The following is a 16,731-nucleotide window of genomic DNA, read 5'->3' on the forward strand; positions in this document are numbered from 1 at the left end:
GCGCGCTCCAGGGTTGCCTTTAGAAAATGCCTGCGTGAAAAAAAATTTTTTTAAGCCACTTCTTACTCCTTCGCTACTACCAGTAACAAAAGGCATCAAGGAAACTATAATTCTTCCCATTATTATCTTTTCCCAGCTTGTCCAGTTCTTTTCCGCGCCTCTCTCTTCATCTAGATTCTTGCCACTCAGGTCTTCTTTCTGGGCACCCCTCCTCTGGGCGCAGGAGGACCCAAGGTGCCGGGACTTCGATTTCCCACGGGGTCCTTGGCCCGGTAGTCAAGGTGACCTGGGGGCGCTGGCGCTGGAGTTAGGGAACGGCCAGCCCCAGGTGTAGGTAGTGAGTAGTTCTCACGGATCCTACCCCCTACCTTTTCCCCAGCTTTGGAACCGGTGGGCGGCATTTACCCAAAGTAATGGTTGGCTGATGTATCTGATGTCCTAAGGGCTGTGGGCTTGGGCTGTAAGTCAGGAAGGTGTTCTGAAGCCACTGCGTGCAGGACTGGGGGTCTAGATTCTGCCCCAAGTGTTACCGATAAATACTAGGGTATGAGGGTTACATGGTGGTGGGTTAGTCACTAAGTCGTGTCAGACTCTTGCAACCTATGGACTGTAGCCCACCAGGCTCCTCTGTCGATGGGATTCTCTAGGCAAGACTACTGGAGTGGGTTGCCATGCCCTCTTCCAGGGGATCTTCTCCACCCTGGGGTTGAACTCAGGTCTCCTGCATTGCAGGCTGGTTCTTTACCTACTGAGCCACCAGGGAAACCTGAGTGTTACATTTTATACTTTTTATAAATACATTTTATACATTTTATAAATGTTGCTATTTCAACCAGAATGTGCTTAACCCTTTACCCAATAACCCCTCCCTTGGTTCATCCTGGATATTTTTCCTGAATGAAACATTTGATATCTCCCCTCTCGCTTTTATATGCTACAGAAGTCAGATGTGACTTAACAAAACTGATAACAAACGTTTGACCCTTTATGTACTATCACTTAACCATTTAACACCAAGGTGTACCATTATTGCCATTCTATATCAAACAAACAGATTCAAAGAAATAAATCAACATGTCCAAAGTAATACAGCTAGCAAGGTGACAGAGCCAGAACGTAGGTACCTCTTTATTCTCTACTGTATCCCATCTCTCTGATTAAAGAGTGCTTAATAAATACCCTACAGATAACCTCATTGGTTTAAGGCTCGTTTTCTGTGGCCGAAAGAAATAACAGTGATTCAAGGATGATGTTACAGAAGGGCAGTTTTTCCAACACACAATATCTTTTTTTTTCAACAGCATGTATCAACTGCCAGTCCTGTGTCAAGTGCTAGCCTAAGATCTGGGTACATAGCAATGAACAGCCCTATCATCACAGAGTTCATTTAACAGGGGAGACATGTCAAGTACGGATAAATTCTATGAAGGAAAACAAAGCAGCGTTCAGTTCAGTCGCTCAGTCGTGTCCAACTCTTTGCGACCACATGAACTGCAGCACACCAGGCCTCCCTGTCCATCACCAACTCCCGGAGTCCACCCAAACCCATGTCCATTGTGTCAGTGATGCCATCCAACCATCTCATCCTCTGTTGTCCCCTTCTCCTGCCCTCAATCTTTCCCAGCATCAGGGTCTTTTCAAATGAGTCAGCTCTCTGCATCTGGTGGCCAAAGTAATGTTACTACCTTTACTTTACTTTAAAAAGTAATGACATTACAAAGTAATGCCAAAGCAATGTTACTACCCCTCAGATTTTCTCTCTAGTTACCATCTACAGTCCTCAGGTGTGCAAAGGAGGAGCCACATGTTTCTCACTTAGGAGAAAAACTTATGTGCCATTTGCTTTTGTTTCTCCAACAAGCTTCAAAGGACAGCCCTTTTGAGTGGGGAATACATAAGCAAGGAACAAAAATGACTGAAAATGAGAAATGAGAAGCAAAAGGAAGCTGACTCAACCAACCAGTTGATTTGCCCATAATTATTTTATTGACACTTTTATTGTTACAAAGGGAAAGTATGGTGTTGAGGATGTAAAAGGAAGGTCATGCACACAAGAGGACACAACATCACTTTAGATCTCAGGAAGCAGTAAGCATCTGATGGTTCTTTTGGGAAATAGCAAAAGGGGGAAAGCCAATAAAGAGAAAGACCAACTTAAGAGAGACAAAAAGGCTAAAAAATGCAAACATCTTCCTGGAATCACAATAGAGAGGCTAATTAAAGCCATCATTTCATCTTTTCAGGGATCATAAGGTCTGTGGGAAAAGAAAGATGGGAAGAACCGATTCTCTAGAGAATTAGGAGGGTCACAATGGCAACCCACTCCAGTGTTCTTGCCTGGAGAATCCCAGGGATGGGGGAGCCTGGTGGGCTGCCGTCTATGGCGTCGCACAGAGTCGGACACGACTGAAGCAACTTAGCAGCAGCAAGATGAATGAGTAGAATTAGAAAGCCACAGACAGAAGTGAGAAAACAGCTGTGTTTAGGTTTTGGCAGGTGGGCAGGGGGTCATTATAATATCACAGATTTGTCACTTATTGAATCCAGCTACTAGAAACCATGCTAGGCTCTTTACAGAATGATTTCTAGTTAATGCAACAACAAGGTAGCATTATTCCAGCCTTAGAAGGACACGGGAGTTACAGTTTAAGTAGCTTGTCATGGTTGCCCAGCCAGCAAGTGGCACAGTCAGGAGAGGGACCCAAGCCTGCCTGGCCCTGAAGTCAGTGTTTTCCACATCCCTACTTCTCCAAGCTACAAATTTCACAAAGGATCTTAGTGAAGGTGACCTGGCAGTTTACATGGTCCCAGTAAAAGAGCAATAAGGAGATTCAGGTCTGACCAGGGTATGTCTAAGTTTCACAGGAGAATCATTGGATCCTGCTTCCTAGAATTTCTAGGGAATGCAAGGGAGAGAAGGATTATGGTGGAAGTTGATTTTGACTTGGGAATTTCTTGGCAGGAGGGAACTGGGAGGAGGAGTCAGGCCCTAGGTTAGGTCCTAGGCAGCAATCCGGTAGTTGGGGTGGACCTGGGGCCTGACGTCGCAGACCATGCCGAGAAGCTGGGCCAGGACACGTTCGCGGTTTCTCTGCTGGGAGCTCTGCATGCCCTGCACCTGGCGCCTTGTAGCCTGCTCCACCTCAGCTGACAAGTTCCCTTGGGAGCCCATGGCCTGGGGAGTGGGAGAAAGGGTGGAAGAGAGAAAAGAAAAAGCAGAAACAGAGAAAGAAGCATCCAGGCACGTGGAAGGAAGGGTCCTGGAGCAAGGCCAGGAATCAAGGCCCTCTCCAGAGTCATGCCCACCCATGGAAATATCTAGATAGACACCACTCGAATCCACGGAAATATCTGGACACCAAAGAGACCAACATAATGCCCTCTCCTCTAAGATCTGACATGCAGCATCATCCTACAACAGACTGTAGGATCCTCACCATCCATGCCCATAAAACTCTGCCCTCCACCCCAAATGTCATCATACCCTGCATAGATCTCAGCCATCCCCCCACCTCCACCACCAGCTACACAAGTCCTTCAAAACTCCCAGACTCTCTTACATACAACTAAGATTGACCTCACCAGGGTCCCCTTTGACCCTTGACCACCTTTTTTCTTGTGGAATCGCCCTGTACACATCCCACCAGATATACCCACCAACATGCACACTCAGGGTCCCATCTCAGCTCCCCCACGACTCACTGCCTGCTGCTTGCTCTGGAATTCTTGCTCTCTCTCTCTGCGGTACTGGTCCACTTCCATTTGTGCCTCCTCCTTTGCCTGCTTCAGACGCCGGGCCTTCCCTGGAGGCAGAAGAAAGGACTGAAAGTGGGGGTAGGACCCCCCGCCCCCCAACACACACACACACTGTGAGAGTTGGGGGTCAGTCCCTCCCCCAAATTTACTGCCTTCTCTCTGTCAGCCAAGAACAGGATTCTCATCACCCACCCATTTCTTCCCTCCTAAAAGCAACCGCAGCCCCCAGCTCTCTCTCCATCAGTCTTGGGTTATCCCAAGGACTCAAATGTTTGCTGTCCCTCTACCCCTAATTTTCTTTCCAGATTCCTAAGGAAAAAATGAGACTCACTCTTTCTGGCATCTGCCACCTTCTCAGCCGCCCGCTTCTCGGCTTGCAGGAGCTGCTGGATACCCTGGGATTGACTGGCCATTTCTGTTGTTATGACCAATGTTGTTTGTTTCAGAAGCCACCAAGGTACCAGATGGCTCCCCCTTTTCCCTCCCCCCACAACGCCTAATCCTCCTCCAGCTGTTTGCTGCAGCTTTTCACTTCCCCTGGGTCTTAGTGCTCCCCTTTTCGCTCAGCCTCCTGTACCGGGTGTGTCCCCCAAACTGATCCTCCCATTGACGGCTGGTCCTCCTTTCCACCTCTCACGCTGGCAGTACTCAGAATTACCGCCTGGTGGCAGCAGAGACCAGGTCCAAAGCTGCTCGCTAACTACAGCAGGTGCAGAGCTTTCCCAGTTGGAAGGAATGGGGGGCGGCGGCCGAGAGGAGAAGAGTATTTAGGAAAGAAGGCGGCAGAGAGAGATTGAGAATGGGGTGAAGAGGTAAGGAAATTATCATGCGTGGTATGTTGGGAACAGAATATCTGGGCTTCTCTGAATTCTTCCAACTTCTCTTCCCCTCTTTTTTCTCCCTCCCATTTCCATCTTTTTTTGCTACATCTTTCCAATTCCAAATTTCTCCATTCATCTCATTTGCTTTGTCCTACAGTTGTTTTCCTTGTCTTTTACTGTATTTTTATTCTATGATCTGTCCCTTCCTTGGCCTTACTGTGGTTTGGGGTTTAGTTTTGCATTTTCACTGCGGTTTTTTTCTTGTCTTTATCTCTTCTGTTTTCTTTCTCGTCTCATCTTTTCGTCTATCACTGAACCATCTCCTCTCTCCTCCCAGTTGAGGGAGGCGGGGTTAAACTCCCCAAGAGCCTTTGCCTCTCTGCTCCTTTTCCTCTCCTGTCTTCCAGACTTCCGGTTTCAGACGGACCCTTTATCTTAAGTTCCCTAGTTTCCCCCCGGAGGCTGGGCCAAGGAAACACCTCCTGCCCCCTCGGGGAGGAACGACATCCGGTAACACGCCTCACAGTTCATTTCCGTTCTTTACCTGCTTCTCGGCTTGCGCCACTTCCGTCAGTCTAGAGTGTCTCCGCCCTTCCCGCCTCCCCTCCTCGGAGCGTCTTAAACACGGGCTTCGGGCCTACTGCTCCGGGGGTACTTTGGGGGCGGGGGGGGCAGGTCTGATGAGTAACCCCTCCCCCCAAGTCCCAGAGGGAGAAGCCTCTACATCTGTCTGCCGGGTACATTATATTCAATTTCTAGATCATTATTTGAAATTGTCTATGACTTTTTAAAATTAAGGTATCTGTTGATAAAAATTTCCCCCATCATTCTGTTTTGTATTATATAACAAAATCCTTTATGGAAATTTACCTGGGCTAATGAGCCTTTAAGTAATCATTTATCCTTTTCTCAAATTTTACATTAAAAAGAAATGTGACCCCAGCGCCCCTCAAAATTTTTTTCAAACTTCTCATGTGGTAAAGGGATGAGGGTTAGGATTGGCCTCATTTCTTGTTGAAAATTGTCAGAAGAAATGGGGAACCGAAGGGAGAAACAGAGAGAAGGCCAGAGATGGAGGGGGAGGGACCATCCAAGGCTGGGGTCCTGACTGCTGCCTTCTTATCCTTCTTCCTCAGGCCAAGAGTTCCATGGCCTCCACTTCCCGTCGCCAACGCCGAGAGCGTCGCTTCCGTCGCTATTTGTCTGCAGGACGGCTGGTTCGGGCCCAAGCCCTCCTCCAGCGACACCCAGGCCTTGATGTAGATGCTGGGCAGCCCCCACCTCTGCACCGGGCATGCGCCCGCCACGATGCCCCTGCCCTGTGCCTGCTGCTGCGGCTTGGGGCTGACCCTGCCCACCAGGACCGCCATGGGGACACGGCGCTGCATGCCGCTGCCCGCCAGGGCCCTGATGGTGAGTCTGCCTGGTGGGGAACAAGGTCGTGAGCAACTGATGGGGTCTGAGATGAAGGCCAGTGGTAGAAGAAATAAGCCAGTTATTTGGTCCTGGGACTCAGGGAAGTAGTTGACCAAGTTGGCTTATGGCTGTCATTTATGCCTTCACATTACTGAGCTACCACTGTCCGAGGAGCCCAGCATTACCCAAACAGCAACTAGTACTCAAACTTCAAATCTCTCTACACTGTTGTGTGTTAGTTGCTCAGTAGGGTCCGACTCTTTGCAACCTCATAGACTGTAGTCCACCTGGCTTCTCTGTCCATGGGATTCTCCGGGCAAGAATACTGGAATGGGTTGCCATTCCCTTCTCCAGGGGATTTTCCTGGCCCAGGGGTCGAACCCGGGTCTCCTACATTGCAAGAAGTTTCTATACAGTCTGAGCCACAATATCTAGGTTAGCAGCTACTTTTTTCTCTTAACTGGTTGTTTGCCTGTAGTATGAAAAATAAGATAGAGGGTACTCTCTGCAGTTACAATGCATGGATTCAAATCCCAGCTCCACAGTTAACAGCTGTGTGTTCTTGGGCAAGTAACTAAAGTTTCTTGATGCTTAATTTGTCACCATGCAAAATTAATTAATAGCAACCTTTGCTGTGTGCCAGGCACTTCTCACAAAGCAACCCATTTAGGGCTGCCCTGGTGGCTCAGACGGTAAAAAATCTGCCTGCAGTGAGGGAGACCTGGTTTCAATCCCTGAGTTGGGAAGATCCCCTAGAGGAGGGTATGGCAACCCACTCCAGTATTCTTGCCTGGAGAATCCCCATGGACAGAAGAGCCTGGCGGGCTACAGTGCATGGGGTTGCAAAGAGTCAGACACAACTGGGGGACTAAGCACACAGGCACTTCTCACAAAGCAACTCGTTTAATCCTAACAACTACCCTGTGAAGATATAAGCACTAACATCATCCTTCACTTCTCAAATAAGGAAACAGCACAGAGAAGTAATTTGCCAAAGTCAAACAACAATTAAGTGGTAGAGCAAGGATTGTATCCCAGCAGCCTACCTAGATAGTCTCTGCTGTGTGGTACTTTATAGAATTACACAGTGATAACACCTGTGTTCAAAGCACTCATGCTGTAAATATGTTTTTAGCATCAACTGACACAGCACATAATGAAGCACTCAGCACATGATAGTTCAGTTTAGTCACTCAGTTGTGTCCGACTCTTTGTGACCTCATGGACTGCAGCATGCCAGGCCCTCCTGTCCATTACCAACTCCCAGAGTTTACCCAAACTCATGTCCATTGAGTTGGTGATGCCATCCAACCATCTCATCCTGTATCGTCCCCTTCTCCTCCTGCCTTCAATCTTTCCCAGCGTCAGGGTCTTTTCAGATGAGTCAGTTCTTCGCATCAGGTGGCCAAAGTATTGGAGTTTCAGCTGCAACATCAGTCCTTCCAAAGAACACCCAGGACTGATCTCCTTTAGGATGGACTGGTTGGATCTCCTTGCAGTCCAAGGGACTGTCAAGACTCTTCTCCAACACCACAGTTCAGAAGCACCAATTCTTCGGCCCTCAGCTTTCTTTATAGTCCAACTCTCACATCCATACATGACTACTGGAAAAACCATAGCCTTGACTAGACGGACCTTTGTTGGCAAAGTAATGTCTCTGCTTTTTAATATGCTGTCTAGGTTGGTCATAACTTTCCTTCCAAGGAGTAAGCGTCTTTTAATTTCATGGCTGCAGTCACCATCTGCAGTGATTTTGGAGCCCCAAAAAATAAAGTCGGTCACTTTCCACTGTTTCCCCATCTATTTGCCATGAAGTGATGGGACTGGATACCATGATCTTAGTTTTCTGAATGTTGAGTTTTAAGCCAACTTTTTCACTCTCCTCTTTCACTTTCATCAAGAGGCTCTTTAGTTCTTCTTCTTCACTTTCTGCCATAAGAGTGGTGTCATCTGCGTGTCTGAGGTTATTGCTGTTTTTCCCAGCAGTCTTGATTCCAACTTGTGCTTCATCCAGCCCAGCATTTCTCATGATGTACTCTACATGTAAGTTAAATAAGCAGGGTGACCATTTATAGCCTTGACGTACTCCTTTTCCTATTTGGAACCAGTCTGTTGTTCCATGTCCAGTTCTAACTGTTGCTTCCTGACCTGCATACAGGATTCTCAAGAGGCAGGTCAGGTGGTCTGGTACTCCCATCTCTTTCAGAATTTTCCACAGTTTGTTGTGATCAGCACATGCTAAGCACTCTAGATACTGGCCATTGTTCCTGTGGGTATTAATAGATCCATACTCCTTTACCCACAGTTCTGAAACTCAGAAACACTCAGAACCGTATTTTTTCATCAGCCTGCCACCAAACTCATTTGGTGAAAAAAATCTAACCTAAACTGAAGCTAAGCTATTTATGATATGCTGTTATCCTACTGATGTCAATATTCATACATTTCACTGCAGAAACATTCACATGTTTGGTTACCAGGGCTAGCCTAGCCATGCTCTCCCAGACTACCTGATATACAGTGTACCATTGTCCCTTGGTATCTGAGAGGGATTGGTTCTAGAACCCCCTACTCCCAGGACACCCAAATCCACGGGTGCTCAAGTCCCTTTTATGAAATGGTGTGATGTTTGCATTATAACCCATGCACTGTCTTCCTGTAGATTACTTAAAATACTTAATCCAATGGAAATGTTACTTAGATAGTTGCAGGCAAACTGCAAATTAAGTTTTGGCTTTTGGAACTTGATGGAATTTTTTTTTCCCCCTGAATATTTTAGGTCTATGGTTGGTTGACTCTGCAGATGTGGAACCTGAGGATATGGAGGGTCAACTATATGTACTTTCAGATCAGCTCTTATCAAATCCCCCAAATATCTGCATTCTGGAAAGCCTTTGATATTGATGGGGGCTTGTTGATACTGTAGTGGCAGTGGAGGCAGCTCAGAAGAGGTACAGCTCTCCCTAAGAAAATAACAGGTGAAACGCCATTTCCCCTTTTAGAAACTTTCCTTCTAGAATAAGAACGTTAGATGAAAATCTCTTGGTGGATGAGCAATCTGAACTGTTTGATTGCAATTGTCATCCCCCCCAGCTCCCCAAGAATGTACAGGAACCTCACCCACACCCTGAAACCTCCCCCATATAGTCAAAAATCCCCTATTGTTTAGTTCCCCTAACATAGTAAGATAGGCTGACCTATTCAGATATTTTTTAACTTAGAGGAGGTTTACAAAGTGCAGGCACCCAACTTGACAGTTGACACTGTATATGACAACAGAGCAGAATGCCCTGAGGCAGACTTCAGACCCCATCAGGTTCCAGCCCTGCCACTTAATGGGCTGTGTCAAGCCCTCTCCAGTTTAGCCTGCGTAAACCTAATTTGCTTCTCTAGAATGGAGGTTGTGGCGAGTGAGGCAAGCACTTGGTGCAGTTTTGGTATTCACTAGATGATAAGTCAGAGAAGGCAATGGCACCCCACTCCAGTACTCTTGCCTGGAAAATCCTATGGACGGAGGAGCCTGGTGGGCTGCAGTCCATGAGGTCACTAAGAGTCGGACACGACTGAGCGACTTCACTTTCACTTTTCACTTTCATGCATTGGAGAAGGAAATGGCAACCCTCTCCAGTGTTCTTGCCTGGAGAATCCCAGGGACGGGGGAGCCTGGTGGGCTGCCGTCTATGGGGTCGCACAGAGTTGGACACGACTGAAGCGACTTAGCAGCAGCAGCAGGTGATTAGTAGGGCTTCCTTAGTGGTCAGCAGTAAAGAATCCACCTGCAGTGCAGGAGATGTGGGTTTGATCCGTGGATCGGGAAGATTCCCTGGAGAAGGAAATGGCAACCCACTCCAGTATTCTCCAGAAAATCCCATAGACACAGGAGCCTGGCGGGTTAGAGTCCATGGGGTCACAAAAAGTCAGATAGGACTTAGTGACTAAACAACAACAAAAGATGAGAAGTACTGTTATTTTTATTCTTTTATTACTCAGTTAAGGCTTCTTTAGTGACAAATGTCTCTTACGGTAGGTGCTTCCTTCATTATATTGAATTCTAAGAAACATGTGAGATTGATAATTATGGTTCCATTTAAGGATGAGGAAAACAGGGCCCAGAAACTTCAGGACCTTGCTGAAATTTCACCTACACTCAGGTCACTCCCAGGCCCTCAGGCTTTCCTTCCTCCTGGTCCCCTGCCATCCTCACCACCAGGTGGCCTTCTAACTCCTTGGTAGGAAGGCCCATCTCTAGGGACCATTCTGCCTTAAAATCCAGGTATTTTCTTTGAACAGATGAAATGACCCAGAATCTTCTGGGGGAGGGTGGATTTCCCTTCAGTTCCCATGGTGGGTCCAAGGGATGTGTCAGTTCATTCTGAATTGGCTGGGCTGGGTTGTCACACCCAGTGAGATACCAGTGAATGGCCACTACCTTTGAGGCTTTTGGTAACACCGCCTAGGAAGGTGGTCTTAGCTGTCAGAGACCCCTGTATAAACACACCTTAATCCAACAACAGCCATTCTCTGCCTTCAGCAAGAATGAGTGAACGATGACAGACAGGGTCGTCTTGTCACCATCTTTGCAAAAAGAATAAGTCCCAAGCCAGCTTGAGTTTTTGTTTTCATCTCCTTAGTGTAGCATTCACTGCACCTCTGCCCTGTGCCAGCACAGTATGAGACATTTCCCATCCATTACCTACTTTGATCTGCTCAGTAGAAGTAGGCTGTTTTACACCTGCTTTACAGATGACTGAGCCATCCGGTTTACGTTCCCTTTGCCTTTCCAACTTAACCTCCCACGGCACACCCACAAACCTGAGACTCCTGCTCCATGACTCTGTCTTCAGTGACCCCAAGCCTGTTTTCAACAAGCATGCCTGTTTTTTATCTGCCTCTTGCCTGTCACCTTCCTGCCCGCCCTAGTAAGTTTTCCACCTTGCTAAGTTATTCTCCCTTCACAGCCCAATGTAGGCCCCCACCTCCTTCTAGAAGCCCTCTCCAACCAGCCCGCCCACTGTTACCTTTTCTTCCTCTGCATATCAATCATCACTGAATATAAACTTCTGATCTGGCATTTTTTAAAAGTGTTCTGTACCAATTAGTATCAACATCTCATTAAGACAGAAATCGTGTCTCGTTTGGGGGAGAAGAACAGTGCTTCCATCACTAAGATGAAGAACGTGTTTATGCCACAGAGCTTTTTTTCACATTTATTTTTCCCAGTATAAAAGTGCAACATATGAATTAAAGAACATTGGGAAAAGTTGATCTGTACTGTTAAATTGTCAGTAAATTTGGTGTTTCAAATAACTGGAGAGGGTGGTGGTGAACTATTTAATAAATGATAACCAGACCATTTGTCTTCTCTGGAGAAAAATAGTCTTACCTTACACCCGACTCAAAAGTAAATTACAGCAGATTAAACATCTAAATGCGACAGGAAGGACTCAAATTCACGAGAGGGTTTTCTCTGGGGGGATAAAACTTGGAAGACAGTATCAAAGACAACTTTAGTTTTATCTCTGATGGTTTTTTTTTTTAAATAAAATTATTTTGAAAAAAATGAAAATACATTCACATACTTTGTGGTAGGAATAGGTTGCTTATCATACTATACTTGGTACTTTTTTCTGTTTTTGAAAAAAAATTTTTTTCTAGGAATAAATATAGTAGGAAAAAACACAAGGGCATAATCTTGGAGTGGAGAATAACCCTCCTAAGAATGAAATAAAGTCAAAAGCTGTAAGTTGAAAATAGACACAGATTTAATGACAAAAACTTGGAAAAGATAGAGGAAAATATTTACAATATATGTGAAATAAACAAAAAGGATGGGTATCCATATTATATAAATAACTCTCATATCTATCTGTATATTATCCAGGGGGAAAGTAGACAAAGAATATGAATATGAAAAACTTTCATTAATAAAGTCATTTTTTTAATCTATCAGATGGGCAAAATTTAAAGGGTTGGTGATATTCAGATTTGATAAAGGACTTCACAGGCACTCATATATTCTTTTTTTAAATATTTTGATAATTACCTAGTTTATTTCAAGAATAATTGAATAATATTCCTTATCACATATAAAAAGTTTCCTGAAAGTGATAAAACTATAATTTCATTAGGCACTCCTATTTTCTTGATGGGGTATACCTTGGCACAAATTTTTTTGAAAGCAATTTGGCAAAATTGCACATTTTGTTTACTCAGAAATTCCCCTTCTGAGAATCTACCCCACAGAAGTACTGTAAGGAGTCCACAAACACATATGTGTAAGACTGATCATTTTTGGAAAGTCTTTCTATTGGGGGTGGGAAGGTTCGTTTGATACACACAATGGAACAGTACACACTCACAAAAAAGAATGAGGTAGGCTATGTATACTCCTGTGGAAATTATAAATGAACTGCTAAATGAAAAAAGAAAGTTACCAAACAACATGTAACTCTTGAAAAGAAATTGTCATGCACATGTGTTTATATACACCAAGACAGGACTGAAAAGGGACCACACCTAGCTGTTAACAGTGATTAAATTTATTCTTCAATCTTTAAAAAGAAAAGAAAATTTCATATTAGTTATGTCCCTTTCACATTAAAATATCAGCTAGGACTTGGAGGGAAAGCTACTCATAGTCTACCACCCTGAAACTAGAATTTTTACATACTTCTTTCAAATCTTTTTTTCAACCATTGATTTGGTCTCTTTTCACACAATTGTGATTGGATCCTATACACAGTTTTGCAGCCTGCTTTTTCCCCACACCAACATAATCTTTAGTGGCTATTTAATATTCTGTACCAGATTTTACTCATAGTGTTTTATAGTTGGAGGCCTTACCCCTTCAAACCTATGAATTTAAAAACCTCCCATGCAAACCTGAGCACCCACCAACCCTCACACCTGCTGTGAGCCCTGGTGGGAAATAAGCTGTTGAAAGACAAGGCCAGTTGCTGGGTGGGACAAGTTGGGAGGGCTTGTGACAGGTCACATCAGTACTAAAGAGAAGTTCCTCCACCCCTCATCCTGATGTGGTTCGCGTTGAGTGACACTCAAATGTGCCAGGAGATGGGTAGGGGGCAGTGGGCCTTGGCCAGCCAAGGCTGGACCCATTCTATCTTGTGCCTTCCTGGTACTGACAGGACGGCCCTTCCTCTGTCCCATCGTTTTGCCGGGCAGCCACTATGTTCTAGCATCAGTGAATAAAGATTGAAAGACTGCCTGCCAGCCCACTTCCTCCTGCCCTAGGGAGAAAAAGTAGGTCTACAGGAAGGGAGGGTGGCTTGCTCACCTTCCTCTGTCCTGGGAGTGCAGGGGCTGCTGGTGGCTGTGGCAGGGGGCACTGGTAGGTGCAGTGTTGGCACTCAGCTGACAATGGAGCAGGTGCGTTGAGGTCAGGACTCAGGAAGATGGGCGCTCAGGCATGTCAGTCCCTTTCCTGCTTTCCCCAGCCTCCTGTCAGCCAGGTTGGGACCTTCTGTCTCAACCCCTTTCCCCTGCCTTAGGTCGGCAGTCATTTGGAAAGAGTTTGCCCTGCTGCTGGGAACATTTCAGTGGCTTAAATTCATTATTGGACTACCTCCCATTACCCTCTCAGCATCCCCTGGCTAAGGCTGGCTGAGAGAAATTTCCCTGAGAACATTTATTTTTCTCAGCTTATTGAAAAGTGATATAAAAAGAAAAATATTAGGTATTTGTATATTTATAATGGTACAGATCAGGGTGTTCAGATATTCTATATAGGATATAGTTTTGGATGAGAAACACAATAAAAAGTACAAAGTAACGGTATTTTTCAAGCCAAAAAAATGGAATATACAGTCAAAGGGAAGCAAGCTAGAAAATATCATCTGATGTAGTGGCGCTCCCAGGACACCAAATTGGTCTGCAAAGACAGAATTAAACTACCACACTTATTCATGATGTAAAGTATCAATAAGTATTTGTCAGTGACGGTGGTTGCCTAGTACCCAGGAGGCATCCGTGTGAGCAACGCTTCCATTGCTCTAAGACCAAGGGAGTGAGTGACCTGCAGGATTCAAGACGGCGGCCCTCCCAGCTAATTTGTGCTCACTGCTGTCCTGTCAACAGCCTACACGGATTTCTTCCTGCCACTGCTGAGTCGCTGTCCCTCTGCCATGGGAATAAAGAATAAGGATGGGGAGACCCCAGGGCAGATTCTGGGCTGGGGACCCCCCTGGGATTCTGCTGAGGAGGAGGAGGAAGATGAGGCCTCTAAGGAACGGGAATGGAGACAGAAGCTGCAGGGAGAGCTGGAGGACGAGTGGCAGGAGGTCATCGGGAGATTTGAAGGTAAGGATGCCATTTCCGTCCACAGCCGCCCTTCCCCACTGGCTTCCTGTGCTCCCTTCTCCCGTGCTGCCCATCACCTCCTCACAGCCTCTCCAAGACCACCCCCACCTGCCCTCCCAAACAGATGATGCTTCCCATGAGACCCAGGAACCCGAGTCCTTCTCAGCCTGGTCAGATCGCATGGCCCGGGAACATGCCCAGAAGCGCCAGCAGCAGCGGCGTGAGGCAGAGGGAGCCTGCCGACCCCCACGGGCTGAGGGCTCCGGGCACAGCTGGCGGCAGCAGGAGGAGGAGCAGCGGCTCTTCCGAGAGCGAGCCCGGGCCAAAGAGGAGGAACTGCGTGAGAGCCGAGCCCGGAGGGCGCAGGAGGCGCTCGGGGATCGCGCTCCGGAGCCGGCCAGAGCCGGGCCCCGGGCAGAGCACCCCAGAGGCGCAGGGCGGGGCAGACTCTGGCGCTTCGGTGATGTGCCTTGGCCCTGCCCTGGGGGAGGGGACCCAGAAGCCATGGCTGCAGCACTGGTGGCCAGGGGTCCCCCCTTGGAGGAACAGGGGGCTCTGAGGAGGTACTTGAGGGTCCAGCAGGTCCGCTGGCACCCTGACCGCTTCCTGCAGCGATTCCGAAGCCAGATTGAGACCTGGGAGCTGGGCCGAGTGATGGGAGCCGTGACAGCCCTTTCTCAGGCCCTGAATCGCCACGCAGAGGCCCTCAAGTGATGCTGAGGGGAGAGCGAGAAACCGCAGGAAGGGCAGGACAGTAGGAAGGTTAAGGTCAGGAGGCCAGTACTGAAGGGCAGAGGATACGGGGTGGGAGCAAAACTTGTAATGAGTGGGGGCGGGGGGATGCGGGCCACCACCCTGCTCCTTGACTCTGCCATTTCCTAATAAGACCTGGTTCCACATTGCACACCCGGTGTCTCCTCTGCCTTTTTCCATCACTGTGGTTTTCATCACCCATGACTTCTCATTTCCCACGCCACATGCCAAAACCCGCAGCTCCTATACCCCTGCACCATGCAGGCACACTCTGGGGCCCTCTGCTGCAGACTAGAAGCCCCCTGCCCACCTGCCCACAAGGGCGGCGCTAAGAGGACCCAGCTTGTCTGCCCTCCAGTCTCTGCACTTCCTATGCTGGGCTCCTCTCCATTCTTCAGTCAGCGGTTGGAGAAATAGATGTGAACAGAGGCAAAAAGGGGAACAAAGCTAGTTTCCCTCCCCTCCCCAGCCGGAACCACATCCTCCTCCCCACTTAACACCCTCTTCCCCCAACACAGGGCTTTCCCTCTGCTGAGTCACTGAATGATCTGAATTGGGGGCACCTGGAGTTGGGGGACCATGAGAATGTAGTGGGAGGATGGGGGATAGAAGCAGAAAGGAGAGGGGAAGAGCCCTTGTGGGGGAGTGGAATTTCGGTTACTAAAATTAGGAGCAGGGGAAGGAGGCGGAAAGAGCCAAATTATGTAACCTGGGTTGTCTGCTCTTGGGCAACCAGAGATCCACACCCGAGGCCATCAGTCCCCTCGGGCTTCTCAGTCCTGACTCTCCTCCTCCAGGGCTCCAGTTCTCAACTCCTCCAGCCAGCTTCTGCCCCCATCCCAAACCTGGGCTCCATCTCTGGGCAGCCCTGTCTTGGCCTTCCAGATAAACGTCCCCTTTTCCTGAGGTTAAGGAAAAGGTCCTGGTGGGTGGTGGGAGAGGGTCTAGGGTTCCTAAGGTGGGAGGGTAGGGGGAGCACCATCTCTTCCACTCTTCAAACTCAGTCTCCTCTTCAGCTCCCTTGAACTAGGGTAGGAAGTTGCAGACAACTTTGCACCCTACGCCTACCGGTGGGATCCCACAGTACTGGCAGGACACAGCAGGAACTCAGGGGCAGGACTCAGGAGAATACGGGCATGTGCCGGCACGTGCACAGGCCACACATGTCTGCATCAGAGAATGTTGTGAATCAGAACTTATTTTTCAGGTTTGGAATGGAATGCCGGTCTACACAGGAGAATCCCAGGTGTGGAAGCAGAGGGTGATGGGGCACGGGGAGGGAAAGTCTCTGGAAGCATGGGCACATGAGGTGGGTGTGAGACCCTCAGAGAAGACAGAGAGCCAACAGGCCCCAGGTCTCCCAGGACCCGGCAGATGTTCAGGGGGCAGGAGGAGGGAGGGCTGATGAGAAAGATCCTGTGAGAGGAAGCTGCCGTGATTCAGAGAAGAGACTGAGCTGTGAGCAACCCAAGCGTCCGGTTCCTCTCACAGGCCGGAGACTTCGGAAGTAGCATGCAAAGAGCTCAAGTTCGAAGTGGCGGGGGTGGAGTTGGGGTTAGGATCTTTAAGCTGGGGCTGGAGAAGTGAGCAACAGAAAACTCTGGTGTCCAAATTTGTTCCTTCACCCAGGAGACAGTCTGGTTTTTAAGCACATCATTGGCCCTTCTGT

At 47.7% G+C, this 16,731-nt stretch overlaps 2 protein-coding genes across 4 annotated transcripts; one reads left to right on the top strand and one right to left on the bottom strand.

The window, feature by feature from the left end:
• Positions 1-64: 64 nt before the first annotated feature.
• ATP6V1G2 (ATPase H+ transporting V1 subunit G2) lies at positions 65-5,001 on the bottom strand. Of its 2 annotated transcripts, none has more exons than XM_055571069.1 (4): positions 4,795-4,930; positions 4,088-4,171; positions 3,703-3,803; positions 65-286 (listed from the first exon to the last, which is right to left on the bottom strand). In XM_055571069.1, exons 2-4 carry the CDS (start codon positions 4,167-4,169, stop codon positions 167-169), a joined length of 303 nt encoding a protein of 100 aa, XP_055427044.1. In that variant the 5' UTR covers positions 4,170-4,171; positions 4,795-4,930; the 3' UTR covers positions 65-166. The 2 variants fall into 2 exon arrangements, with proteins under 2 accessions (XP_055427044.1, XP_055427043.1); XM_055571068.1 differs by lacking the exon at positions 65-286 and adding an exon at positions 2,635-3,175 and having other exon boundaries at positions 4,795-5,001.
• NFKBIL1 (NFKB inhibitor like 1) lies at positions 4,303-16,216 on the top strand. 2 transcript variants are annotated; one of them, XM_055571067.1, is made up of 4 exons: positions 4,303-4,568; positions 5,714-5,990; positions 14,088-14,309; positions 14,434-16,216. In XM_055571067.1, the coding sequence occupies exons 2-4, from the start codon at positions 5,726-5,728 to the stop codon at positions 15,021-15,023; spliced, it is 1,077 nt and encodes a 358-aa protein (XP_055427042.1). In that variant the 5' UTR covers positions 4,303-4,568; positions 5,714-5,725; the 3' UTR covers positions 15,024-16,216. The 2 variants fall into 2 exon arrangements, with proteins under 2 accessions (XP_055427042.1, XP_055427041.1); XM_055571066.1 differs by lacking the exon at positions 4,303-4,568 and adding an exon at positions 5,127-5,314 and having other exon boundaries at positions 14,434-16,213.
• The last annotated feature ends 515 nt before the right edge of the window (positions 16,217-16,731 follow it).

This window comes from Bubalus kerabau, chromosome 3, assembly GCF_029407905.1.
Source record: "Bubalus kerabau isolate K-KA32 ecotype Philippines breed swamp buffalo chromosome 3, PCC_UOA_SB_1v2, whole genome shotgun sequence".
In the NCBI taxonomy this organism is placed as follows: domain Eukaryota; kingdom Metazoa; phylum Chordata; class Mammalia; order Artiodactyla; family Bovidae; genus Bubalus; species Bubalus kerabau.